At 48.0% G+C, this 26,356-nt stretch overlaps 11 protein-coding genes across 11 annotated transcripts; 4 read left to right on the forward strand and 7 right to left on the reverse strand.

Annotated features, from left to right (window-relative positions):
- Positions 1-851: 851 nt before the first annotated feature.
- F5147DRAFT_626151 (cytochrome P450) lies at positions 852-2,904 on the reverse strand (the record flags this gene model as incomplete). The annotated part of the gene is made up of 11 exons (XM_041432692.1): positions 852-933; positions 988-1,117; positions 1,171-1,181; positions 1,230-1,355; positions 1,407-1,488; positions 1,545-1,734; positions 1,797-1,919; positions 1,973-2,088; positions 2,138-2,286; positions 2,333-2,657; positions 2,709-2,904. 11 exons carry the CDS (start codon positions 2,902-2,904, stop codon positions 852-854), a joined length of 1,530 nt encoding a protein of 509 aa, XP_041298999.1.
- A 1,093-nt stretch (positions 2,905-3,997) lies between these two features.
- On the forward strand, positions 3,998-6,623 carry F5147DRAFT_667309 (major facilitator superfamily domain-containing protein). Its single transcript, XM_041435236.1, has 17 exons — positions 3,998-4,215; positions 4,266-4,278; positions 4,491-4,570; positions 4,624-4,672; positions 4,725-4,803; positions 4,862-4,889; positions 4,939-5,012; positions 5,072-5,140; positions 5,187-5,219; positions 5,275-5,316; positions 5,375-5,477; positions 5,536-5,649; positions 5,700-5,793; positions 5,843-6,022; positions 6,077-6,119; positions 6,177-6,239; positions 6,288-6,623. The coding sequence occupies exons 1-17, from the start codon at positions 4,102-4,104 to the stop codon at positions 6,532-6,534; spliced, it is 1,425 nt and encodes a 474-aa protein (XP_041299000.1). The 5' UTR covers positions 3,998-4,101; the 3' UTR covers positions 6,535-6,623.
- F5147DRAFT_667317 (uncharacterized protein) lies at positions 6,582-8,802 on the reverse strand. Its single transcript, XM_041435237.1, has 5 exons — positions 8,281-8,802; positions 8,219-8,231; positions 8,053-8,166; positions 7,917-7,997; positions 6,582-7,863 (listed from the first exon to the last, which is right to left on the reverse strand). The coding sequence occupies exons 1-5, from the start codon at positions 8,318-8,320 to the stop codon at positions 6,939-6,941; spliced, it is 1,173 nt and encodes a 390-aa protein (XP_041299001.1). The 5' UTR covers positions 8,321-8,802; the 3' UTR covers positions 6,582-6,938.
- Positions 8,722-10,586, reverse strand: F5147DRAFT_667320 (cyclic nucleotide-binding-like protein). The gene is made up of 2 exons (XM_041435238.1): positions 9,115-10,586; positions 8,722-9,055 (listed from the first exon to the last, which is right to left on the reverse strand). Exons 1-2 carry the CDS (start codon positions 10,448-10,450, stop codon positions 8,862-8,864), a joined length of 1,530 nt encoding a protein of 509 aa, XP_041299002.1. The 5' UTR covers positions 10,451-10,586; the 3' UTR covers positions 8,722-8,861.
- Positions 10,587-10,676: 90 nt separating this feature from the next.
- F5147DRAFT_667322 (Pkinase-domain-containing protein) lies at positions 10,677-12,917 on the reverse strand. The gene is made up of 7 exons (XM_041435239.1): positions 12,652-12,917; positions 12,593-12,605; positions 12,509-12,537; positions 12,029-12,454; positions 11,760-11,975; positions 11,629-11,707; positions 10,677-11,577 (listed from the first exon to the last, which is right to left on the reverse strand). The coding sequence occupies exons 1-7, from the start codon at positions 12,664-12,666 to the stop codon at positions 11,105-11,107; spliced, it is 1,251 nt and encodes a 416-aa protein (XP_041299003.1). The 5' UTR covers positions 12,667-12,917; the 3' UTR covers positions 10,677-11,104.
- A 149-nt stretch (positions 12,918-13,066) lies between these two features.
- On the forward strand, positions 13,067-14,302 carry F5147DRAFT_742341 (uncharacterized protein; the record flags this gene model as incomplete). The annotated part of the gene is made up of 3 exons (XM_041439544.1): positions 13,067-13,186; positions 13,241-13,789; positions 13,859-14,302. 3 exons carry the CDS (start codon positions 13,067-13,069, stop codon positions 14,300-14,302), a joined length of 1,113 nt encoding a protein of 370 aa, XP_041299004.1.
- Positions 14,303-14,436: 134 nt separating this feature from the next.
- F5147DRAFT_565631 (uncharacterized protein) lies at positions 14,437-16,217 on the reverse strand (the record flags this gene model as incomplete). The annotated part of the gene is made up of 3 exons (XM_041430761.1): positions 14,437-15,490; positions 15,542-15,960; positions 16,011-16,217. 3 exons carry the CDS (start codon positions 16,215-16,217, stop codon positions 14,437-14,439), a joined length of 1,680 nt encoding a protein of 559 aa, XP_041299005.1.
- Positions 16,218-17,111: 894 nt separating this feature from the next.
- Positions 17,112-18,487, forward strand: F5147DRAFT_757315 (uncharacterized protein; the record flags this gene model as incomplete). Its single annotated transcript, XM_041440372.1, has 7 exons — positions 17,112-17,269; positions 17,503-17,590; positions 17,654-17,742; positions 17,831-17,930; positions 17,978-18,064; positions 18,120-18,227; positions 18,313-18,487. Exons 1-7 carry the CDS (start codon positions 17,182-17,184, stop codon positions 18,485-18,487), a joined length of 735 nt encoding a protein of 244 aa, XP_041299006.1. The 5' UTR covers positions 17,112-17,181.
- A 414-nt stretch (positions 18,488-18,901) lies between these two features.
- Positions 18,902-20,677, reverse strand: F5147DRAFT_667328 (kinase-like protein). The gene is made up of 6 exons (XM_041435240.1): positions 20,152-20,677; positions 19,813-20,089; positions 19,616-19,757; positions 19,286-19,555; positions 19,148-19,233; positions 18,902-19,095 (listed from the first exon to the last, which is right to left on the reverse strand). Exons 1-6 carry the CDS (start codon positions 20,249-20,251, stop codon positions 19,002-19,004), a joined length of 969 nt encoding a protein of 322 aa, XP_041299007.1. The 5' UTR covers positions 20,252-20,677; the 3' UTR covers positions 18,902-19,001.
- A 1,361-nt stretch (positions 20,678-22,038) lies between these two features.
- On the reverse strand, positions 22,039-23,574 carry F5147DRAFT_667338 (uncharacterized protein). Its single transcript, XM_041435241.1, has 5 exons — positions 23,174-23,574; positions 22,930-23,125; positions 22,705-22,879; positions 22,367-22,650; positions 22,039-22,314 (listed from the first exon to the last, which is right to left on the reverse strand). The coding sequence occupies exons 1-5, from the start codon at positions 23,463-23,465 to the stop codon at positions 22,137-22,139; spliced, it is 1,125 nt and encodes a 374-aa protein (XP_041299008.1). The 5' UTR covers positions 23,466-23,574; the 3' UTR covers positions 22,039-22,136.
- A 136-nt stretch (positions 23,575-23,710) lies between these two features.
- Positions 23,711-26,192, forward strand: F5147DRAFT_667342 (glycoside hydrolase family 9 protein). Its single transcript, XM_041435242.1, has 10 exons — positions 23,711-24,060; positions 24,111-24,136; positions 24,187-24,235; positions 24,284-24,354; positions 24,414-24,456; positions 24,505-24,583; positions 24,632-25,152; positions 25,203-25,327; positions 25,388-25,439; positions 25,488-26,192. The coding sequence occupies exons 1-10, from the start codon at positions 23,766-23,768 to the stop codon at positions 25,970-25,972; spliced, it is 1,746 nt and encodes a 581-aa protein (XP_041299009.1). The 5' UTR covers positions 23,711-23,765; the 3' UTR covers positions 25,973-26,192.
- The last annotated feature ends 164 nt before the right edge of the window (positions 26,193-26,356 follow it).

Here is a 26,356-nt window from a genome sequence, read left to right on the forward strand (position 1 = left end):
CGTCAGATGTACGCTGCGGCTCGTTTGACTCATGCTGCTTACTTGCTGACATATGTTGGTACAGCCTTCAGTGGAAAACTTACCAAAATGACCTTATGCGATGAAACACAGCTCTCGTTCAACTTTCGCTTTTAGCACTAGTCCCTTGAGGCGAATGAAACCGCTTTCCCATAAAATTTGTGCTCGGCCGTCACTCAAATGCGGGGTGTTTGCGTAATCCGTAGCGAGCAAATTTTTGGCTCTTTTCATCGGGAAATCTGTTGTTGATCGCGGTACGACCTCAGATTTCAATATCAGTTACTTTTGATGTTTCTAAGACTCGGCGGTGTGTATGATGCTTCCATTGTGCTACATTGGTGTCATTGATGTGATGTACATATTCTATGCTATGGTGCACGCCGCACGTCACTGAGTACTGAGTAGTCGCCGCTACTTTTGTGCAAACTTCAAAAAAATTGTATCCCTAACCACTGGTCCAAATTAGGCAGGGGCGGGAACAGTGCAGCCGCGGCAAGTTACACTACCCATTGCATACAGTACCGAGCGATAGTGAATTATATCAAGTATTCCTCGATACAAGGGCCATCCATCATGGCCAGAAAACCAAAAAAAAAAGAGAAATGTAGCTGTACCATTCGAGATGCCCAGTTGTAGGTCAAATAATTCAGCACTACATGCACACAGACGAGTTCCTGAAAGGGTTTTTGATCGTGTATAGCTACATTAATGTTGGTAGTGATCGACACCACAGTCGATCCTGCATTATGATATAAAGTTCAGACTATGACGGACCTAGATGTCAGGTGTGAAAATCACCGCTTGCCTCAGATTTATGATTCATCTTCACGCGCTTAATAGTTGGCATCCTGCTCAATGAGCGCGACGGCTCTTGAAGAGCGAGGCTTAATGGAACACTTGAAGGGTTTAGGGTGGCTAGAAGGGCATATATCCGGTTCAGCGCCGGACGTGATCAGATATGCAACATACCTGACTGTGCCTGATAATGGATCAACCTCAGGGGTGATCTCAATACCGTTCTCAACGACCTTCGAGATATCGAACACGGCCAGTGACATCGCGGCGGACAACCAGACCGAGGCTTCAGCGAGGTGAATACCTGTAAACGAAAATGAATTCAACGTCAGGATACAGTTTGGGAGTCTGGCATACCTGGACAAAGACTGCAGAGCAGAAAGTTAGCATGGCACAAAAATCTACTGCATGCTTACCGTCTTCCAAAGCCGAAGCAGATCGCGCGGGGATCTTTCTCAGGCTCCTTCCCATCATTAGCCAAAAAGCGTTCAGGATTGAATTGCGAGGGGTTAGCATATCTCTTCGGGTCATTCAGCATGAACCTGCCATTATATTCTGTTCAAACATCGAATATGAAAAAAAGGCGTACTTACCAGATATTAGGCATGACAAAGGCACCTTTTGGGATGTAGTACCCGTCATGGATATCGTCCTTAGAGACACAGTGAGGAAAACCTGAGATGGAGATACCACTCAGTAACTAGATAGTGCATTAAACGAGATACACAGACCGGTAGGGGCAACAGAATGCCATCGTAGGGCCTCTTTGGCAAGCGCTCTGATGTAGGGGAGAGAGTCTTGGTCGGCGAAGGAGGGAAGACGATCAGGACCGATAACAGCATCTATTTCAGCCTGAGCCTTCTTCTGCACGTCAGGGAATAGCGTCATAGCTAGGAAAAACGCGTTGATAGTAGAAACAATCTGGGAAAATAGTGTACCACTTTCAAAAGATGGTTGTCAGAAATATGGAGGGAGGGACCAACAGTGTCGGAACCGCCGGCATATAGACCTGCAGCAGTCCATTTCACGAGGTGCTCGTCTTCCGCTGACAAAGTACCGCCTCCCAACAGTTTCGAGGTGAAAGACTCCGAGGCAATGCCAGCAGCCTGTGATAAGTCAAACTTCAACGCATACTTGCAGAATTATAGATGATGGTCACCATCTGATCCACGACGAAATTGTATGGTGCAGAAACAAATTCTTCAAGGTTGTCGTGCCATTCGTGGGCCAGACGCTTGAAGCCAGCACCAGGGAACCATTCAGGGACCTTGGCCACTAAAATGGTGAGGCCATTGGAAGCAAGCATCTGAATGCTATGGCTTACAGAATGGTATAACATCAGCCATGAAAGCGCCAGGAGCGCTGGCACGCGACCACTCGCCCATAACGCGTTCTGCAAGGTCAACGAAGGGATCGTCATTCTCTTTCACCTCGTAACCATGAGAGATGCGAAGAATCACAGCGGCAGCGGTGCTATAAAAATCAAGATCGTGTCGATGCAATGATAAATTATACGTACTGTCGAACATGTACCTGTAGTTGATTGGGTTTCGCGAATACACGCTTGAGGAATCGGCGAGTCTCGACCTCCTCGATTTGGCTGTATGTGCCCACAGCGGCGCGGGTGCCAGTGACGCCGTGGAATTTTTTGCGGTGCCGGCGTAGATGGTCGCCATAAGGGAGGAGAGTTACAACATTTTTCCAGCCAATAAGTTCGCCACCAACAGTAAGAATAGGACGGTCAGAGTAAATAGCGCCCTTATTGTCTAGCATGTCCATCGCAGTCTCGACAGAGTTCAGCACTATGATGTGTTGACCCAGAACATTGATATGCGAAATGTCACCTGTCGACAAGATGTTGAAATGCAAGATTGTGTGAAACAAGAAACACTCACCATACTTCTTGCCCCACTCTGTGAAGGTGAGCCAGGGCCTGATGTAAGGCATATCCATGACGTTCCCGATGAGAGGCCATCCCGGAGGGCCAGGGGGATATGGAGGGTTCTTCTTGTTGAACACCTGCTTAAGTAGATATACTCCGACACAAACGAGGCATAGGTAGAGCCCAGTGACGTTGGTGAGAGCCAGCATGATCTAGTACTAGGAGAGGACGATCAACTCGAGAGTGGGGTTGCAGAGAAGCTTGCAGGACGAGATGAAAGGAGTTTAATACTGACCATCTTATCTATGACCTAAGCTTGGGCCCGTCACAAGGCTTCATTATTTTAAAAAAGTCTGAAACGGAACAAAAAAAAGATCATCAATCTCATTGAAGTACCCTTTGGTACATTGCACTAGCACCTGTTGCTAAACACCGCCCACCCGGTGACGAGTTTCTCGCTGCTGTTAGATAGAGTGTGACACATCTGGTAAATGGCCGCTCTGAGGCTAACCTACATATTAGTAGACTCTTGAGCCAAAGTCTTAGACTGATGACCAGTCTGTCTATGAGGCGAGCCGTCGTTGCAGTCTGTGGATAGGGCTACTAGGGGCCTTTGCTGAGTTTAAATGGTGGAGATCTCGGTTGTATCACGGTGGAGTAGCTAAATTGATTACCGTTGGAGTAGGGGGTTCTAGGGTAGGAGTTACGCATCAGGGGCCTTTCCATAGCTTAGTCAGCACGTAGACTAGGCATGCGCAACTTGGTTGCTCAGTCTCTGGGCTGCGAGCCCCTCGGCCTGCTCCACCGTACTATGATGGTAGTGACAAGGCCCACAAAGGGTTTTTTGATCTCAGACACGTTCTGCAATTGAGTTACTTTGTGATGTGATCAGTATGCAAACGTACATGTAACACACTAGTACTGTCACATGTCGCTGTAACGACATATAGTACTAGTTAGCTGCTAGACGTTGGCGCGAATGACGCCCTGGGCTGCGGGTCCCATGCCACAACATCGGTTTACTCCCCACCAGAACCGGCAGCGGAACTGCTCCGCTGTGGGCAGATGACCTGGCGCTGCGAGAGTTAGACATGTAAGTTAGCCTATCGGTCAATATTTCAATGCCGAGATGCGGGCAGCATGCTGTGTGTTTTTCTTTTTTTCTGATGGTATGATGGTTCCATTAAGTGCCACATTGATGATATTTCACCTTCCAATTACATAATTCCTCTTATCTCTTTTAATTTGTCAAGGATTATTTATTTAAATCGACAGCTAATTATAGCATTCCCATTATCATCTCAGGCTGTCATTCTGACTCCCTATGGCGCCTATCCTAGCGTGTTCAGTTTCTTAGTTCGCCGTTCAAAGGCTGACTTCGAAACCCAACGCGACCATCCTGCAAAATGCGTTGGCAAACAGTCAGGCAGTTCCTCTGGGGGGAGGTACCCTCCTCAAAGTTGGAGCAAAGGCTGCTCCTGAAATTGGACTGGTTCATTTTGTCTTATTGCTGTTTTATGGTATGTTTCATTGATTGATCTTGAGAAAACGCTGATTGCAGCGGTGGTAGTATTTCACGAACTGTGAGTTTTACGTTGTTTATCTTTGTCATTGGGCATGTTGCATGCACTGCAGTTTCTAATGCAGGAAGCCTTTGAATGCATTACGATCGCACGTTAGCCTTCGATGATATAGTCACAGCGAAGCTTTCTCCAAACCCGAGGCATTTTCGCTTTAGCGTTCTTACCACTTCATAGATCCGGGTAGCTGTTTCTGACATAATTCTCGTAACCAGACCTTGATCGAGCGAATGTAAACAATGCATATGTATCGGGGATGAAGCAAGAACTCAACATGCAAGGAAATGACTTCAATGTACGTACTCCATATATGTGTTTTCAGGGAGGTTTCTCTGAGCGCCTCCGCAGAAAATAAATACGATTTTTACGTGCGGCTACATTGTCGGGATGATCCCCAGTAGGCCTTTAGTAGTTATATCACCCGAGGTGCCCTATTCAATGCTTGTCAGACAACTTGATGCTCCAGGTCGTCCCACCAAGATTGTGGTTTCCGTCGATGCAGATAGTATGGGGTGTGCTCACCTTCTGGTTCGTTTCGATTATCGAGAATGCAACAAGCACGGCATTGATAAATTTGATGACATAGTTCAAGTACCGTCCATAACGTTCAACAGGTAAGGCCCTCCATGTCATTGTTTCCCTGCTAACCGCTTCCGCAAATAGCTGTACGCTATCAGATTCTTCCAAGGCATATCAGAAGCATCGACCTTCGTAGGCACGCACTATATTCTTGGATCGTCAGTGTGCTTCATTTCTTCAAGGAACATTCTCTTATTCTCTTATACGCTTCTTGAAGATGGTATAAATCTGGCGAATTGGGGAAGCGCTCGGGTATTTTCACGAGTTCTGGTCTAGCTGGGACACTGTAAGGTAATCATCCGACGTTCGTTCATTTTGCTGACATTCGATAGGTTCTCTGGTGTGCTTCAAGCAGCCGTTTACCAGTAAGATATCATGTTTTCCACCAAGATCGAAATTTTCAAACCAGTGTTTTATGAGACATCTTGGAGGCGTCGGCGGAAGAAGTGGATGGCGGTGGCTGTAAGTGTCCCCAGATTTCTGATCGGAGCGCCAGCGCTCAGAGAACCATTTAATTTAGGTTCATAATCGATGGTGTAATCACACTTCCGATTGCACTTTACGGCTTTCTCGTCTTCCCTGATGTGCCATCGACCACCAGAGCATTTTATCTCAGTGAAGAGGTATGTTTTTGGAGATATGTCAACATCCGTTTCTCAGTTGTATTTATCTTCCCCATAGGAACGGGCTCTCTCTCAAGACCGTCTCGACTCGGATGTTGTCCATCATAGTCTCTCTTGGGATCTTGCGAAGAGAGTGCTTAGCCGCTGGCGTTGGTACGGATGTAGTCTCCTCGTAAGCATCTTTCGTTACTCGACGAGTATGGATAAACACAGTTCGTACAGTTTGCCATCTCAGGAGAGACTGAAAGTTTCGGCTCCAACAATCTGATGGGCCAGTGGCTGTCTGCCATAGGCGGTTATACAGTCGAACAAGTTGGTGGGTACATTACGTGTCTGCATCTTTCTTTCCCTGATCCGTTTATCAGATTACTATCCGAGCGGGGTCACAGCTTTCGGAATTGCATCCACACTCGTCTGCGCTACTTGGACAGATTATACGCGAGCAAGATGGCCCGTACTCGTGTACATGTGCTTCTGCTGCACAGTCGCTGCGATCTGTATTCTTGTGTGGAGTAGTCCAACGGGGTTGAAATTCTTCGCATATTGTTCGTTGTCTCTACTGAGGCTACCGTTTTGCAAACTTAGTTCGTCCCTCTTAGACTTTGCAGGAGCCTCGTATGCCGGACAAGCTACCACATTTGCGTCAGCTACTTCTTTGCAACTATCATATTGACTCATGCTGAATTGATTGTTCTGCAGTTGGGCAAACCAGATATGTGCAGATGACTATCAAGAGCGTGCTATTGTGCTTGCCTCCATGAAGTGATTTTAAAAAAAAATTCCTGCTACGAAACTGACTTGGACATCAAGCATGTGGAACAACGCGGTTAATGCCTGGTGGCCACTCCTCTTCTACCCTGCTACGGATGCGCCCCGTTTCAAGAGGGGTATGATCGCAATGATTTGCACCTGCGCAGCGACATTAGGAGTGACTTGGCTAGTCTGGTACCTTGAGCAGCGAGAGCAGCGTTTGGCAAAAAGGAAAGCCGCGAAGCATGGAATGAGAGAGGCCAGTCCGAACCCCGTCGAAATAGACAAGCCCTTGAAGGACGAGTAATAAGGACTTACAGTTCTTTGCGTGGCTTCTCGATCAAGCAGCCAATATACTCTAAAACTTTCTGATTCATGCAAATATCAAAAAAAAAACAGTATAGATACAATGATACTGGGAACAACAACAGCAGTCTAGAATGGGTGATTGATCGCCCTACGCCTACATGACAGCTCAACAAGAATCACCAACATCCGATGAGCACAGCACATCAAAGTGGATTAATTGAAACTATAAAAAACGGAAACGAGCGCTGCTCGAAACAATTTGAAGGCAAGGGAGCATAGTCGGACAGGAAACCAACAAAGCAACTGCCACTTGGGTATCGGGAAAAAAAGCACTGGGGTATATTTAGTGATCGACAACCTGCAAACCCATACTTAAGTGTGTTGTGAAAGTTCAACAAAAATTCAACATGCCTCGACCATTCCTGTGTAAGGATCGTCCTCCGAGTCATCAGGTAGCGCAGAAGTCGGCAGATCACCGGGGGGTACAGAAATATCCATTGATTGAGAAATCGGTGAGATCGGGACATCCTGGTTCTCCATGTAATAGTGCGAGGGAAGAACCGGAGATTGAGATGGGTTATAAACGGGATTTGGCAGGAGAGGTGGAACAGGTTTTCGGTTTGAATATTTGCGAGTGAGGTTGGCACCACTTGTACTGGCTGAACTAACCGTATCGGCCGCACCACTCGGATCAACAGCGTCACCCGTATTAGCTATGCCACCCGTGTTAACTGCACTGTCGAAGTTATAGACGGGGCCTTGAGGGGGAGGGACATGATAAGCAGTTGCCTGCTGTTCATATCCTTGTGAGCCGTAGTAACCGTACTGAGGAACGGTCGGTGGCGCGTATGTAGGCTGCGGACCGTACCCATAGCCATGGCCATGACCTGAGGAACTGCTACTAAGCCTGTATTTTTCAAAAGTGTTCGTTCCCTTCTCCTCATCTCCATAGTGCTCCCTCACGACCGGATCAAACGTGATAGCATCGGCGATGTCGCTCTCAAGACGATTGCGCTGACGACGACGGATAGTGAATGTGACGATGACGAACATGATGATCATGATAACGATTCCAACTATGGCGAACACCCCACCCTCCAGGGGCTTGTTCTGGAAGAATGACTGAGGAGCTGCAGCGATGGTAGACGCTGAACTGGACGTGGTACTAGTCACGTAGATAACGCTAGTACCGGAGGTTGAAGTAAAGACGATCAGAGAAGCAGATGATGTGGGTGTGGATGTGTGGGTGGGTGTGGGAGTAGGCACAGGCGTAGGCGTGGAGTTGGGTGTAGTTACCGACGTAGATGTTGTCGAGGGGGTACTCGTGCTGGGGGCCGGTCTGGTTAGTCTGACACGACTTGCAATATATGTGTAACTTACGAGGGAATGGAGGTACTAGTAGAACTGGATTGTTGGCTGGTAGTGATGGAAGGGGCGGAAGGGGCGGAAGAGCTAGGAAAGCTAGAAGAGAGGAAGGGTCAGGAGTTGACTCGCGGATGTAATAGAAGATACCAACGTAGAAGTGGTAGTTGCCCCGCCACCGAACATGCTGCCCAAAGCACTAGTAATTACATCAAGAGGGCTCTCGGGTGATATTGTGGTGCCAAAGGTCGAAGCACCGGTTCCACCACTGGCGTTACTTTAGCTAGCAGCTCACTGTTGCAAAACGAACAATGTCTTACGGTAAGCCTCCGACTGCTGAGGGTGTCAGAATATCACTTCAAGATGGCAAAAAAAACCTCACATCCATCCCGTCGGGCAAAATGAGTATGGAGTGCATCCATGAGGAGTTGTCGTTGATTTAACAGAAATGAGCGGCGATTGAGTGAGTGTGTAGATGAGACAATTTCTTTAAATTTTGGTTGTTAGTTTCCTTTGAAAGCAAGCAAGCAAGCTGACAGCAAAGCTTTGGCTAGGTGGCAGTTTGACTAATGAAGAAAGAAGAAAGAGAAAAGACTGTGATGAAGTTAGTTGTTGTTGAAACGATGACGATCAAGTTCAAGAAGCTTCCCAATCCATCACATAATAGTAATAATACCACCAATTTCAAAATTTCAACGGCTGATCACTTTTTACAATCCTGGGCCATCGTTGGCATCACAACTCAACAGAAACAATAGTGTCGACGTCAACTTGGAGGGTCAGTGAGACGGGGAAACATAAGACTGGGAGGGACACGAGTACGTAAGTGACAACCTGCAGTTTTTTTTATTTAAATAAAGGGCGCCTAACGACGATAATCACAGTACTTTGAGGATACAATAATTTCACTATAAGACACATGGGTATATAATGTCAAGAAAGAATACACCAAAAATCCCTTCATCAATGGATTAATCTGGATGAAAGACCATAGCTTTCTCCAGCCTTTCTCTCCATTATCTCCCGAAGAGGCCCAAGCAGTCGTGTGAATGAAGGCGCGTCCAGTGCCGCAACCTTCAACTTCGGCTGCGTCGCATCTGTCCGACGTACCGCACTCACTGTCGCCGCTCTGGGCTCAAGTCTGAGCAAAGATAGCTCTATTGAGGTGAACGTCAGCTATTTAAGACCTAATGGAGAACAACACCAAATCACTCACCGCCAAAATAATCACCCTTCTTCAGCCGGCCCACTGTGATCTGGCGGTACTCACCCTCCTCTCCTCGTTGTGTCTTAGTGACAATGGCCTCGCCTTCCTCTACGAAGAAGAAGGTATCTCCCATCTCCCCTTCCCGAAGAACCGCTTCTTCATCGGGATATACTGTGCTGACCAGAGCGTCTGCTATTTTACTACACTCTCCCGGCTCAAGGGAGGATAAAAGGGGGACACTGGAGAGGAACTGCTCATACATCGTCCTGCGCCTGTGAGCCACTTTCAGAATGATTGTGCGGAAAGTGATACGGTCAAGAACCCAGACAGTGGAGGGCTCAATTGCCTGCACGGTCGCCGCTCGTGGATGACCATGCATCAATGCAAGCTCGCCGAAAGAAGTTCCAGGTATGCGCTCTGAAACTTTCTGACCAAACACGGGATGATATCCCGGCTGGAGGAATTTTTCGGGCTGCGAGGCGTGGTTTTCCGCATCCGCTAGCCAAGTCGGCGGTAGCGGTCCAGGATGGATGTAGCAGTAGAACAGTCCTGATTCGACAACGTAGAAGTATTCTCCTACATCTCCCTGCCGAATAATCACATCATTTGCGGCAAGCTTGTGCTCCTGCATTGCATTGAGCACGCCAGTCTCCTGCTCCTCATCGAGATCACGGAAAACCAAATTATCTGCAATGGATGATTTTATGCGGCGAAGTTGGTCAGCTGTCTTGGGGTATACGGGGAGTGGATCGTCGTGATCACTGTCTACTGCGATAGGTTCAGCACTGACTGACACACGACGTGCCAGCATGGTGGCCGATGGTGCATGGAGATAATCTCCAAGGCCAAGAGAGAGCGAATTAGACATGGTCGGCGTTGAAGACACATCATACCGTGCGAATGAGTTGGGATCAGTGGTTAGCGGGGAGGTTGGGGGTAGTTCACGTCCATCGAGGGTGAATGTCGGGGCAAGCATGCCATTGGGAGCGCCATTTGTGTCCAAGGACAAAAGCGCATTTCCTGGCACATTAAGAGTCCCAAACGGACTGTGCGAGAAACCCGCATGGTGGGAGGACGCACGACGCTGAGGGACCTGGGAAAACGGAGAAATGGGAGTGGGCGTGGAGTTACGAGGGGCGATATTGACAGGGGAGTCCAGATAGAACTCGGATGGTAGCTCATGAGCTGTGGAGAGACCACGTTGGTGTAGGACGTCTCGTATTCGCGTCCGCTGTTCTTCCAGCCGAGACTGAAACCAACTAGCGCAGAACTGGAGGGCGTCTTTAGGTTGCACTCGGCATACGTCGCGAGTCAAGTCCTGAATAAGAGTGTCGAATGTAGACATTACTCTAGATTATATGATCCTCGCTGTTCAGGACAGTGATCAATGGGGCTTGTTAGATATGTGTTATACTGGATGTGTGAGTTTGTTTTATAGTCGTGAGCCACTTGGTAAACTTTTGGTAAGGCACCGAAAGCTTAGGAAACAAAAGACGCGTAACCACGTGCGTGTCATTACCTTTCTTGTTCAACCTCACTCATCAAGTCGATCGCCGGAAACATATAATGAGCTCAAAGCCCTTTCATAAAATGTCGCGTGTTGTCCTTCTCGGATCAGTCAAACGTGTACTCCGCCTGACACTTAAGGGGAGCGTACTATTCATTTCAAGGGTCGTATCTTGATTAATTCCAATGATCCTCCAGCCTGAGAGTCCGCAGTAGCCCGGGCCAGGCTAGCCTGAGCCTGGTGTTCAAGATCAGGCTAGGGCAACTCTCTTTTGGAACCTCTCCTTGTAAGGCCACCTTGCCCACTTTCAATCGAACCAACGTAGATTCCTCCCCGTGGACGAAACGTGCTATCTGTGTTACAAGACTAGTGATTACAACATTCTTCTATCCCCGAGGTGACAATACATATAACAGGAACAATGCGTATGAAAAAAGAGGGAAACATCAAATACATAAAAAAATTTCTACACCACCAGAAAGCTTTGCAGCACTATCGTGCATGTTGCTGATACTGTGCAGGAAACCCTCCAGGGTATCCAGGCGCGACCTGTTGATTCATATGAGCTTGTGCGTGGGCATGTGCCTGAGCCTGAGCCTGAGCCATTGCTTGGGCCTGGGCTTGGGCTTGAACTTGCGCCTGCATTCTTGCAGCGTCCTGACTGCTGTACATGGGCTGCTGCTGGCCATGTGGATAGACTGACGACGGAGTTATTGAAATTTGAGACGACGACCCTGCTGGAGGGATTGGATTGTGGGGTTGCTGTTGTTGTTGCTGTTGTTGTTGCTGTGCATGGGGGTGAGGGTGAGGAAAATTGAATTGAGGCGGTGGCATCGACCCTGGAGTCGAACTTGGGCCGTAGGTAGGGGCCACCGTGGAGGTAAAGTAAGGGTGCGAAAGGGCTTCAGTGGCCGTCATACGCTTGGCAGGATCAAATTGAAGTAGACGTTCAAGTAAGTCGAGGGCTGCATCGCAGTCAGTCTAGGCCCCACAAATCATCAGGCCCCATTAATCACCTTGTGGCGAGGCCTTAGGAAGCACTTGGGCAAAGGAAATCTTTGGGTATCTTGGGTATTGCTTTAGGGTAATTTCGGGCTGGAAGAAAAATGAGGATTCTCCACTTCTCGTCATAGTCAAGGGATCTCACCGATTCAGTCGCTATCTTCCTCAGAACTCGATCGTCCGGCGTGCCGACAATGCGCATGATATGAAGTAATTGGTCCTGGTTGTCACGGCCACGGAAAAGAGGCACTCCAGAGATCATCTCCGCGAAGATGCAACCGCAGGACCATACATCAATCGATGTATTGTACGTGCGTGATCCAAGAAGTACATCTGGTGCACGATACCATAGTGTGACGACCTAACTCCACACCCTCAGCTGTGTCCCAGGGATACTCACTTACACGAACGTACCTCGTTGGAGAATGTGTTCACTGGCACGCCAAACGCACGTGCTAGACCAAAGTCACCAAGTTTCAGCTCCCCCTTGCGATTAATAAGAAGGTTCTGAGGCTTCAGGTCCCGATGTAAGACCCTGTTCTCATGGCAAAATGATGTGCCCTTGAGGAGCTGGTACATGAAACTTCGCACGGTCATAGGGTCAAGCGCTCCGCGATCGCCGTGTTGGTCCATGTACTTTTTGAGATCTTGATCACAATACTCGAAGATAAGGACAAGCTTTGTCTCCGTGTGTATAACATCGTGGAGGCGAACGATGTTGACATGCTTGAGTTCCTTCATGAGGGAAATCTCACGGATGGCGGTGGAGGGTGTCCCTTCCTCTGCGTCAAGATGTATCTCCTTGAGCGCGACGATCTCATTGGTCGTTCGAGAACGACCCTACAACTCATATGAATTTCAAAGAAATATTAAGGAGAAGCTGTTGTGACGTACTTTGTAGACCGTGGCGTATGTACCTTCGCCTGTATAAGCAATGGTTAGGGTACAATCCCTGATATCGTACATCGTAGATCATACCAAGTTTCTCTAACTACTTTATGTCAGCTTGCATGTTAAAAGAGCGACAAGGAGTTTACCTGAATGTAGTTCATCGTTGGTCCCGCCACTGCAGCTGATTACCTGGGGTGATGGTGGTAGAACGGTAGAACGTAACAGATGAAAAGATCGTAAGCAGGCCCTTCCTGTCCCTTTTTTACACAACGATAGACAGTAAATCGCAGAAAACGGACAGTTTTGTCAGGCGAGCGTGAATGCCGACTTCCTAGTAGTACAAGGTGCCTTCGCTCGAGGAATAAGTGAGACCGAACTTCTTCCAGAATCCTGGCGTTTTCTCTGGCTCCCGATTAGGAAGTGCAAGAAAGTATTAGCTAGCACGTGACTTGCAGAATATTTGTTTCTCCCCGTCCATCAACTTCAGGTATATGCCTGAGCTCGTATTACTCTCCTGGATTGTCCTAAAATTTGTTTGAGCAGCTAAAAAGGACCACGGCCATGTCAAGTGTCCCCCCATCCAAAAAAGCGCGCACTAAGTCATCTTCGCGCAAAGCCAAGCCGTCCATATCACAGACCGCCCAAGATGAAGTCCTCATAGACTCAGAACCTGCATCTACTGTACGCATCTAACACCACGACAAAAAACAAAAACTTGATATACATTTTTCGTAGTCTGCATCCAAAAATGCCCGGTACGCCGAGCCCTCATCTCTCGCGGTACACTCTGGCGTCGAGCTCGGGGAAGATCAAGCAATGGAAGACCTTGCCGCATCTCAGATCGAGGGCGCACTAAATGCCGATCTTGCGGAGCTCTCCCTAGGCCAGCGTCTCGCCGCAATATCAGGTGACGCACGCCCCTCCTCATCAGACTCTGAAGAAGAGCAACTCCAATCATCACGAAAACAAAAGCAGGACACACCGAACGTTATACCTGCACACTCACTTACCCGGACACTTATACAAGCGCTCCACTCGTCTGATTCAAGACTGCTTGAGACTTGTCTTGCACATTCTGACCCAGCAATGGTACGGAATACCGTGCGGCGATTACCGCCCCAGCTGGCGGTACCGTTGCTCACGGCTTGCGTAGAGCGTCTCGGCCGTGGCCCACGCGCAGCAAGCATGAAAGGTGGTGGCGGGGGTGCCAGTTCGCAACGCGGAATTGGACTTGTTACATGGGTCAAGACCGTACTTGCGGTCCATAGCGGTCACCTTATGACGGTACGTTTTTGAAATAAAGAAAAACTGTTCCTTGTATACGTTGCAAACTAATTTGAATTTCATCTATAGATGCCCGACCTCGTTTCACGGCTCTCGGGTCTACATGCGACACTGACTTCCCGGCTGGCATTACAAGATTCCCTCCTCTCACTAAATGGCCGACTAGACATGGTACTCTCACAGATCGAGATGCGTTCTTCCACAGCACCAACACTGCTTGCACCTCATAAGAACGGGGTTCCTACAACATCACAAGGCGAGAGGCAGCCAACAAGATACGTGGAAGGCGAGAGCGAGGAGGAGGGCATGGAAGCCAGTGTGGAGAGCGGAGAGGATGAAGGAAGTGTAGAGGATATAGAGCTCGGTGGTGAAAGTGAAGCTGAGGAAACGGATGAAGAGGGGAGTGACGAGGAAGAAGAAGATTCAGACGGCGAAGGACCTACATTAAACGGGTTCATTGATGATGAAGCAGAGGAATTCGAGGACGACGAAGAGGACGATGAGAGTGAATAATATACATTCGCTTTGCACCTTGCATATCTAGATGATCTACTTAGCATCTAATCCAGTATGCACACCGTTCGAATGCAGAGCTGGCCGTGCAAAGTAAACCCAGAACAAAATAAATATCCAATTATTATAATTTGCTATAAATCATCCACCCACTCTCCGCCTCTGACACGCTGAATATAAGTTTTCACCCAAGGAGCACGCCTTCCATCCTGCACTTGTAACACAGCTGTCATCTCCTCTCTCTTTTTGTCTTCTTCACTTAGCTCCTGGCCCTCCGATCTCTCGACCTCTCGTTCCATTACATTTGCTTCTGTTCGCAAACGTCCTTCTCTTATCCTCAGCGCTGCGCGCCTACGATTCCATACCTCCGGATGGAGAGTCAGCACAAGCAAACTTACGAAGGTTGTCACCTTGTGCATCAGACTCGGTGGTGAAGAAGGGGTGCGTGATGAAGACGTTGGCCAGAGTGACTTGTTCTCTGTATCAATGCCTATGCGCGCAAGGAGTTCCAGAAGAGAGGTAGAGTTGCTGGGGGGCGGAGGACCCTGCGCTTCTTGATTTTGTGCAGGCGTTGGTATGTCAGACTGGGCAGGAGGAGGTGTAGAAGGTGCAGGAGTCGCTGGGGGACCTCCAAGTTGACCCTGACCTGGAGCCTGTCTTGCAGCCTCCGCGGCAGCAGCAACACCAGCTAAGCGTTCCCTCTCCCGATTGAGTGGTCCGAGTACAACGTTCCGCACATTCGTCCACATCTCATATATTATCCATGCGATGATGCACAAGCCCAAGAGCGGCTTGCGTGCTGGGGAGAAAAAGTACAGCAAGAGCAAAGTCCGGAATAATACCATCACCAAGGGGGCCAGTAGTAAACGGATCGGGATATCTGGAAGTATCTGGGCTTCACCTCCGGGTGCTGGGACGTTCGCTCCAACGCCCATCTGACCATTAACGTCGACATCGACATTAACGTTCGGGATAGCACGAAGTGTGGGAAGGCCGAGCTGCTGGAGAAGGTCGTTTAATTGATGCGGTATAGTCTCGTTGGAAGAAGTGGTCGGTGTTGGTGTCGATTGTTGAGGTAATGGTTGAAGACACAATATTGAAAACGTATAGGTCAAGACCTTCAGAGCATGTACTTGTTCAACGGTAGGCTTTGAACCTGGGTTGCGGAGGGAGAGGTATGACTTGCCACTAATGATAATTAATTGAAGCACATCTCACTATGCGAGAAATTTGGCTCACTCAGTCGTCATCAATTCGTATCGCAGTCCAGAGCCGTCACCATGCTGAGAGAAAGGGTATTGCTCATCCAGGACTGAAGGCCAAACGTATCCCTTCTTCTCAAGATTCTCCAATGCAACTATGCGAGATGGAATCACTGAGTATTGTGGGTGCTCGATGAGTCCTCTAGTGAGCTTTGATAGAGCAGCCTGATGGATATAAGCAATGAATTGGTGCTCCAGGGGTAAATGTGCAAAAGGATGGGATTGCACCCCGGGAGGCGCCGAGGGAGTGTTGGAAGGAACGTCTCTTTGTAATGAGGGAGATTTCCCTTTGTCGGATATAGATATTGTGGTTGCCGTTGCACTAGAAGATGGGGGAGGACCAGACCAACCGGAAGGGTGCACTGATAAATGGACGGTGCGTTGCTCATCTACCGCCTGAAACTTGGGTCAGATGTTGTTCGCAAAAGTCATAGATTCCTCATTACCTTCCATATATCTGAAATTTTCTCCTGGTCCCCGAGGTAGCGCCCCCTCCAGATTATGCGCTGTCCCTCGACACGGGGCTGTCCAACGCAAGACGCTGAAATTGCATGTTTGACATCGAGTACGGTAGCGGAGATAGAAACCTTAACAGTAAACGAAAGAGAGTAAGTGGGAAGCTCGATGCGAACAGCGACGAGGGACTCGGTCATCGTTGTGGTGGTGGTGACAAGTGATGAGATGGTAGTTGCATACTAGGCCAAGTCCTACGTGGAACTCGTCCACGTGACTCATGTGCCGGTGTTTCTGCCAGCTCTTGCCAGTGAAGTTCATTTGATTTGACACCGAGTCGATATCTGCTGAATTCTCCAGGTTGTAAAACGTCCTGAACAGTGCACATTGCAGGCACATATGCCATGCGCGCAACATATGTCTTCGACTTGCAGCTCGCATGCAGGGAGAGTACTTTAGGTAAAGTTTTAACGCGTCCGCAGTCACTGACTCCCCGCATGCACGCAACATTAATATTAATTCTTCAGTGCCCTTTTCTCACCAGTGAGTATTTCCTGTCACTCTTTTTATTCCTACTGGTCGCGGGTCTCCATGGGCCCACCAAGGAGGTGATTCACATACATTATTATTATCCGGATATAAATATCATCAGGTATGGGCTTATTTTCTGCCCTCGTACTGTGCCATCAAATTGACTTTCGCCAGTCATACCACATCCTGAATTACCATCTGGCTGTATGGGCCTGATTGGTGCAAACCCCACTATGTGGACATAAGAAACGATTAAAGAACAAGTTGAAGGTAATTCGCTGAAATATCTCAAATAGACTGAGAGGGGCTGCCACTGATTCATTTACACAACTATGTGAGAAGCTCAAAGCCCTTCAAGCAGGCCCTTATGTGTGGCTTCTGAGCCTACCGACGTCAAGGTCAGCAAGACTACTTCAACGAGCCATCGTACAGGGGCATAAGAATAAGCATTGCCGGTGTCTCTGACAATCAAGTCCAGACTTTGAGACTTGTTGCGATGCACTCCGAGGCAAGGCGTTGTTCAAGCTCACCAGGCTCCGCTGGCTTCGAGCGGGAAGCGACTTCATATTTTTGTTCTTCGATAAGACGGAAGTTCGTGATGCGGCGTAATCATGCGATGATTATAAGTACATCATGCCTAGCTTCCTGTCGACAGCCTATCGTACAGTGGTATTCACCATTGAACGAAATCGCAAGAAAATACTATTCTACGTCGTACAGTGTGTGTCGTAAATGACATACTTGACTGAGACTTCGACTGCAAAGTTGATACGTCTTGGTTCTGTTCTGCCAATGACTGTCAATAGTCTGTTGACGCGAAAAAGATCGTTCGAAAGGCCGGCCGATCGCGTCGGGAGCTGTCACTATGACAGGTTCTAATACTTTCTGGTTGTTCTTATTGCTGTCAGTATATCATTCAAAAATTGTTGATGCTTCTCCGACACTCTGTCTTAGTCTTACGCTTGGTGTTGTTTGGCTCCCTACTTGCGGCGGACCCACCTGCTGATGAAGCGCTGGATATACTGGCCTTCTTTGTTTTTAGGTATGGCTTTTTATATCATGAACATGAATGTATTCTTATCTGGTTCTATGGCTGTTCTGCTAGCTGCAGCATGCCATTCGCTTGGGTCGCAAAAATGACTCAATTCAATTGGGGCATGATGCTGAACGTTACTATTGCACGATATAATGCTGGTAAGTACGGAGGACGATAAGGCTTGTTGAGTCGGTTACGCCTGCAAAGTTTTTGTATTGGAAACTTGTGCTGATGGTATCACCTCAGGACAAGAAGGACGACGAGAGGGCTGGGGTCAAGCTCGTCTGGGCGAAGGCATTTGTCCTGCATTGAGTGTATTTGATGCGACGTTCTTTGCGTGCATTCTGTGGGCTGGATACTCGAACGGCTAGCGTCTCCCGTCCTGCTTGATAGGTGTCATCGCACCGTTCCTCCCAGTGTCTCCGGCATATTTGGACCTTTGATCATAATGATCCACAAGACAGCTGGAAGGCATACATGGTGCGTCTGATTAATATAGACACACATTTTATTTGAATATCAAATTGTACTCCAGGCAAGTCGTCATGGCGCAGCGATGGTCTGCGCTCTTCTGCGCTGGATTGGACATAGACTACTACATCAAACTCGCTTCCCTCGCCGGGTGGACATACATCCAGCAAGTGTGACGCCTTTGATGTCGGTTCTACGATTGGACATCTATAATACTTCAAATACGATCTTGGGCCCATGTGCATGGTTAGTGTTAGGCGATTCCTTGCGCGTGCCATGTTCGACGTTTATCTATTCTATCCGACATCGAACGGCAACTGCACCACGTCCAGCCCCGCAATTGAAGAGGTCTATCGCGTGCACTATTCGAGCACGATCCATGAGGCTTCAGACCAGAGCAGCGCTTTTCTGGTACACTTCAGTCCTTCGTGAACTTTCTCAAGAGGTTGGTTGGACATATATCACGATGGTGAGCTGTGGATTGTAGATCGTGATTGAGAGTGGTCAAGGGGTAGAACAAACCTGATGTGCTGCCCGATCATGACTGCATGCATTGTCTGTTAATGTATTTAATTATGCTCCACTAGGTCGATATATCCGTCTTGTGTATACTCTCGCACTTTAAAACTACTTGCTTTCTCGGAGATAAGTTGCGTGATCGTACTGACGCTTTTCAAAATGAGACAAGGTCTTCGTGTCAAGTCCGCATGATATCAGGCTCTATCTTGATTTACTATACAGTAGATTCACGAATAATGCGTGTGTTGTTCACGTCAGAGGACAGGTTACATCGTGCTGATGTTGAACCGAGGCATTCTGTACTGTGCCAGTCCCGTACAAATACTAGCTCCTCTCGCAGTCAATTATATTTATCACGGTCCATAAGAGTGGGAACGAAGTCCACGAAAAGTACATGAACAGAAGGGCACAATAACTAGAGTGTTCCCTAACCATTAAAACCCCGGAATTTCCAATCATCCGGAAGCTCAAGATAGGGATGTCGTCTCAGGTGCGAAGCAGATGCGCGTTCGTCAGGATTGCTGCAAGATTATAAGGTAAGTGGTATCATCCGAACGAACTTGAATAACTTGCATTGCAAAACATAAATCCCGGAAATTCATTGCAAGATCTGACAAGGTAACTTCAGGAGGGATGGGTGGGCGCTTGTTTTGTTTCACCTGCGTACAGAATATAAGTAATGCTCCTGTAATACAAAGGTACAAGACAGACTTTAATGGTGACCATGATCAGTTCATCCTCATACCAGGGTCGCTTTCCTGTCAGCATTTCCAACAACACGCATCCCAGACTCCAAATATCGGCCTTGACACTGTACCCTTCCTTTTGATGGCAGATGACTTCAGGTGCCATCCAAGGTAGTATTCGTTGCACGCTGGTGAAGGGAAGTTTATGTATTTTATCCTCCATAGTGGAAAACTCTAGATCAGAAAGCTTGCAACTCCCATCTCTCTCAAGTAGGACGCTATCAGCTTTCAGATTCTGACCGGAATCAATAAGAATTTTTCATAACGTTTCAGATAGGCCGAATCGGCCACATACCCGGTAGATTATTCGTCGCGAATGGAGGTATCTCAAACCTCGAAGTATTTGGAGCATGAAAAATTTTGAGACATCCTCGCTGAACCTGCCCTTTTCGCGAAGACAATAGCCTAATGCACTTCCCGACACGTACTCCATAAAGCTGCGTCATATGTTTGAATCAATACTGCCAGGTGGCCACATTGCTAGAAACTCACATATTCATAACCCTTGAATGATCCACAAAGCACTCTTCAAACCCGAGATATTGGACGATATGACGATGGTTCAGATCTACCAGTAGCTTGCTTACTCTTTCGACGGAATGTACGAAAGTGGCTTGACACTGATCGTTCTCGTCTCTGATAACTTGAGGACTATCAACTTGTTTAACGGCAACTAGTTGGGATTTGCCCGTGGTCATGCTAAGAGCCAGGTAGACCCGACCGTAAGTTCCTCTACCAATAAGCTCACCACGGATCCATTTGACGGCGGCTGTGGGTGGAAACAATAAACGATTATTTTCTGATACTGTCTCAAGAGCTTTTGAACCGTACCATTGCTACAGCGAGCCCGGCTGTCTGAAATATTTCCTGCAGGTCCTGGACTCATAACACAACAGCTGGGAATCGGATGAGAAGCTTGCTTGTTCGGCATCACAGCTAAGGGACGCGAGGATTCGTTCTGACGCCATGGACCCGCTTAAGGTACTTATAATAGCGACGACAGTTCGAATGAATTTGGGGGTGGCGCGTTCTTGGCACTGCAGTTCGGAGTCATGGATAATACTGCGGCAGTGGCGAGTTTGAGTTTGATTTGATGACTCTCGTGAGCGACCCTAGGACCAGGCTAAGTGGCTACTGGATTTCATTTGCATGCTGTAGCGATACAGGATCGCCCGCTTAAACAACGACAACGGTTCTGCCCGACTTGTGCCCGAGACTTGGGAAGAGGTGGCAGTTGGGCGGCTGTACCCGAGATACTTTGTAGCTGGGCGGCATCGCAACCTATTTGAAGTGCCCATATGTATGCAAGTAACAACAACCTAGACTCGTGACCAGTCTGACTATGCGTCAATTTGAGATGGTGAGAATTTATTGACGTAGTCAGACTGGTCGAACTCGGAGTGATTTGGCAGGCGAAGCGAGGAGTTTGAAATTTGGCAGATGCCGGTATGCCGCTTTGGGGTAACATTACCGCAAACTCTTTCGTTCGTACCGTGAAAAGTACAGTATCCTCTCAAATACAACAGTACATCACGCTGGAGCACTAATAATTGATTAGGATAAACTGCTCGAACTCCTGAACCCATTATTTACAAGGACAAATTTAATGCCTTGAGTGAGTGAAAATGTTGTATCTTTAGCGTACGTGATCTCGCTGCAGCAATAAGTTCAAAGGTGACTGACAGTGATAGCGGTCTTGTTGGGAGAAAGGAGTAGAGGGAGAATCATAGCAAGGGTCTTTCCAGAGCCTGTCGCAGCTCGAAGTACAACGTGTTCCGCAGAAAGTAATGATATGAGGCATCTGAGCTGGAACAATTTCGCGAATCGGACGTTGTGATCCTTGGGAAAGAAGATCGAGTCGCGAGAAAGCCTCGAGAACTTGCTGGTGTTGTGTCGTTGAGAGGGACCTCGTAAAGTCCGTTGGGAGATTCTCAATTGTATCTCGAGCAGTGAGCGATAAAGGTCGTACAGAACTCATGGTTGAAACTTAACATAGCATAGTACAGTCTGAGCGAGAGCAGACGTATAACTTGTGCCATATGATCGTAACTACCTCCGGCACGACCGGCACCTATCAAATTTCAAACTCCTCGCTCCGCCCTGCCACGCCACTCCGAGATCGACCAGCCTGGCTACACCACTCGTGCAACCGTGGTAGTATTAGGCCAGGCTGGTCACGAGCCTAACAACAACCTCCTGAATCCTGATCAACTCCTGATCTTCATTCTAGAATCTAGCCTCACTCACTATATACACATGATATCAGTACTTGTGCAAATCTTTTGCAATTTAGACCATACAGTCAAACTCTTTGGAATAAACATCGTTTGAGGTGTCAGTCAACTTTCATTTGGCAATGCATTGGCTGTCGAAAGCGGTCGTTGTCAAGGACATCTGATCCTGAGCCAAAACCTCACTCTCCGACTGCCGCCCAGATCTTGATCGATATTTTCAACCCTTCGCACATAGTCATTGAACTACTCGCTAGTCGTCCGGATGCTCTGCTTAATTATCACGCGCACCTCCAACGGGGATCAAGACTGTCTATACAGATTTGTACTCTCATCTTATCAGACACATCAAATCCATTCTTATAGTACTATTGTCAATGAAGTCTGTACTCGGATGTCACAGTATACCAGCGTGTTAATCGTGATCAACTGATTGTTCAATGCTAGGCGTTATTCACAATTAGGAGTCTGACTTACACCGCAGGTATTTGTTGTCAAGAGTATGTTGTAGCTCCGAAGGGAATTTGACCGTACTACTTCTATGATACACTCTTGAGTATATAGTGAGGTGCATCTTGATATTAACTAAACCTTTGATACCTCCAAAGTGCGGCCTGCAGCAGAGCTTTTATAGGCCAATTCAATCATTTCGATCACCTGTGTCGTTTCTGCCCATTTCACCTCAAGTTCCTCGTTGTTACGGATAGCACCAGCAAGGTTCTTGAAGAGGCCAATATACTGGCCCGGGGCATCCGAAGGCCAGCTATAGGCAACCATCAGCGCCGCCAGGAAATATGAGCGAAAAGAACGATTACGTTGTCTTTGTGATCGTCACGCCATCGTCGGCGATATTTTCGACGATGCCATAGATGGACTCAGGCTCCAGTCCATAACTTGGTTCAAGGATACTGCTAACAGAGGACATCGCTTTCAACTGTTCCTCTTGGGTATCGAGGCCATACTTGGTGAACATTCCTTTTGTGCCGCGTACTGCGTAGCGTAGCTGAGGGGATTTCACTGATAGGATGTGCGAGCGGAGAAGCACGGTGAACCGGTTTGGGAAAAGAGTCCCAGGATTGTAGTGTAGATAGATAGTGAACTGCAAATACATATTGAAAATGCTGCTAGATAGCTGCAATGATATTGGACTTACGATGTCGTCAACTTCCGGTTTCGTGACACCACGGATATTTTGAATGAACGCAGTGATTTGCGCGGGTCGGCCGAAGAGTTTGAGAGCTTGGTCTAGGAGATGTGAACCGAGATCATATACTGCGCCCGCACTATCCTTCCAGGAAGACCGTATCCCTGCACGGTAACGATCATAGCTAAAGGAAGGTGAGGAAATCAAGTTAGTTTGATCAACGATCTTCCTCACTGAGACTCAAATTCCAGTAGGTTACCAAGGGAGAGAGGCGAAGAGGAAGGAAGTGAAAGCAGGCGCTTCAGCGCGAGGTGATCCGAGTCCCAGCGTCGATTTTGGTAGCCGTAGAGAACAAGGCCTTTTGCTTTGGCAATGGCTGCAAGCTCGTTTGCTTCTTTGACCGTCTCAGTCACAGGTTTATCAACGAGAACTGAAGTGGCTGAGAGCAGTTTATGCGTGGAAGAAGTATTTTGCTTACCATGTTTGCCGGCCTCAAGAGCAGCTTTGGCAAATGAGTAATGTGTGTCATTTGGGGTTCCCACAATAACAAGCTCAATTTCAGGGTCGTTCACGACCTCTTCGACTGTCCTGTGTATTTTTGTTGTAACTCCAAAGCGCTGCTGCACTTTTCCTCCGGGAGTCTGTGGGTTGCGCTCCAGGACAGCGGTAAGAGTGAAGAGTTCGGGCAAAGCGAGTACGAATGGTACATGAAACGTGAGCCCAGCAAGACCCACGCCGAGGACACAGGTCTTAATCGGAGTGAGTGCCATGAGGAGAGTAATTAAGGTATAATAGTCTTGAGATCATGTCCTCTTGAATTTTATATAGAACTTTTTGGACGGCCCGAATCTGGAGCAGGTCTGGAGTGTGACCATGATGTGAGAATGAGTACTGGACTGGGAGTTGTTAACCTGTGGCAGTCTGCGGCCCGGAGCGTCATAGTCACGTGCCTTTGCTTTACAAAGTCACGTGATTCTGGTTGAACGCGAGGCTCGAGCTGACCGTCTGACTCTTTGTCAGTTGTACATTCCGGAAGACTTTGGTGCGTATATCTCATTTCACGACTCCTCATGCGGACGCCTCTTGTTCTCGTTCTCCTTGCTTCCTCGCGGGCATTTGCCCAAGTTCCTCTTCCTGATCCCCCTTTCCTGCCTCAAAACGCTTCAGCTGGCGCGTCTCCATCCACTGCTGCTATTCCCAACGCGCAATGGTCTTCGTTGCTCGGAAATCTGCTTTACTTCTATGAAGCACAGCGCAGCGGCAAGTTGCCTAGCACAAATCGAGTCAAGTGGCGAAACGACAGTGCCCTCACCGATGGGCAGGACGTCAAGTTGGATTTGACTGGCGGGCTTTATGATGCAGGTGGTAAGTATCCCGTATATCATGCAGCTACTCTATATTAACAGTTCCGTCAGACTACATTAAATGCACTTTCCCCCTGGTGAGCTGCCTCGGCTTATGTTATATGTCACCCCTCCAACTCAGTTTCAGTCATTCACCGTGATGTCAATTTGTTGGGGTGCAACGGATTTTGGAAAAGGTTCGTGCGACATCGGGGAAATGCTCACTCGCCAATAATGTTGTGCAGGATACGATCTGGCAAACCAAACCCCTTACCTTGATGACATGCTCCGATGGAGTCTTGACTGGCTCATCAAAGTCAGTCTCGTGTTTAAGCACCAAGCAATCGAGTCACCAACTCATGATAATTGACATAGGCACATCCTGCTAACAATACTTTGTTTGTCCAGGTAGCCAATGGTAAGTGTTTGATTTGGATGTCCATTCTCCACTCACACGTGACTGCAGAAGAAGTTGACAATGCCTACTGGGGAGGCGATCGCAACATTCCTTTACCGCGTCCTTCATATCAAATCAACGACACTAGGTACTCTTGCACCGTGTATCATCGAATCATTCATTAACACAGTTTCAGTCCTGGAACGGATGCTGCTGCAGGAACCGCTGCAGCTTTCGCAGCTTGCTCCAATCTTTACGCCAACCGCATTTTCTCGAACTCTTACTCTGGCCCCGCTACACTTCAAAACGCAACATACGCTACAACCCTTCTCGAACATGCCAAACAACTTTTTACCTTTGCCACTAGCGCCTCTGGCGGACAGGCAGTATATCAACATTCCGTGCCTGAGGTAGGCAAAGCGTACGCTTCGTCCGGATATGGAGATGAGCTTGCCATTGCTGCACTCTTCTTGTCTTGGGCAACCAACTCCTCTTCGTTGTATCAACAAGCTCAAGGTTACTGGCAGCAATATAGCCTAAGCAGTTATGACGGAGTATTCAACTGGGACAACAAGACACCTGGCCTGCCTGTTCTATTTGCACAGATTGCGCAAGCAAACCCAACCTTTGGCGGCAATGCATCCACCTGGCAAACTGTGGCCGAGAAGTACTTCGACGGAATAGTTTACGGTGGTGGACCAGGATATCAAACTCGCGGTACTACAATAAAATTGTTTGCTCATTTTTCAACTAAACATTATTCAAAGGCGGACTGCTATACTACAAGGGCGACTCGGACGATGCTAGTTTAAACCCGTCGTTGAACGCCGCCATGCTGTTAACGCGATATGTACCACTGGCATCGACTCAAAGCAGGAGAAATGATTATCGGGTGAGATTTTAGTTCCGATCACTAATAATCAACGTGGGACTCAACCATCGCCTTTAACAGAACTATGCTAACGCACAAGTCAACTATGCTTTGGGTAACAATCCCATGCAAGGTGAGCATGGATAATATAATTTTATCATTTTGGCTCACTCTGTCATAGCACCCTATATCGTCGGTGCTAATCCGAACTCGCCTCAAAATCCCCACTCCGCGATGGCAAGCGGTGGCAATAACATAAGCGATATCAATACTTCCCCGCCGCAAGAAGCCTATGTCCTTTATGGGGGCGTTATCGGTGGTCCAGACAAGTACGATCGGTTCTTCGACATCCGTGCCGACTGGCCAGAAACTGAGGTTGCATTGGACTACAATGCACCGATGCTCACACTTGCCGCGATGCACGTACTCAACGATACTGCCGACCCATTCTACACATCGCTGAAAGCGGGCGCTTATGACTCCAAGAAACCGCAGGGCATGCCCTGCGATGATGCATACACAGATGGGTGCAGTGGCCCACAGTTAAGCCAGGGTGGCAAAATCGTTCTCGGGGTCATTCCTGGCCTCACTGGCCTTTCCATTTTTTCTCTTCTTGTATGGTGGGCTATGATCTCTCTTAGAAGAGCACACGACCCCCTTTATTGACCTAACTTGCTGATGCCTCTAGATGAGGCGACTTCTATTTTTGCATCATCTTTTCGATTTTGTAGCTTGATCTACTATTCCTTTGGATCAGAACATGACCTTACGACAGACATTAATGAGCAGCATTCAGACGTAGTACCCGATTCGCATTCATGTAGATATATCGCATCACTATACCCTGATGAATTTAATGACAACAGCGATATATTGTGTAGAACAATGCCTTCTATTAGACCTCGAGAACATGATCCTCTTGTTGTTCTTGACTGGCGCCCCTACGAGCGCTTGGTGGACGTAATTGGTTTAGGACCTTCTGTCCCTACGCCTTTGGGTCTCGGTGAAACTTGGCGTATGTGCAGACTTGAGACTCATGCTGAAGGATAG

This window comes from Suillus discolor (assembly GCF_016758755.1).
Source record: "Suillus discolor strain FC423 chromosome Unknown F5147scaffold_3, whole genome shotgun sequence".
Taxonomy (NCBI): domain Eukaryota; kingdom Fungi; phylum Basidiomycota; class Agaricomycetes; order Boletales; family Suillaceae; genus Suillus; species Suillus discolor.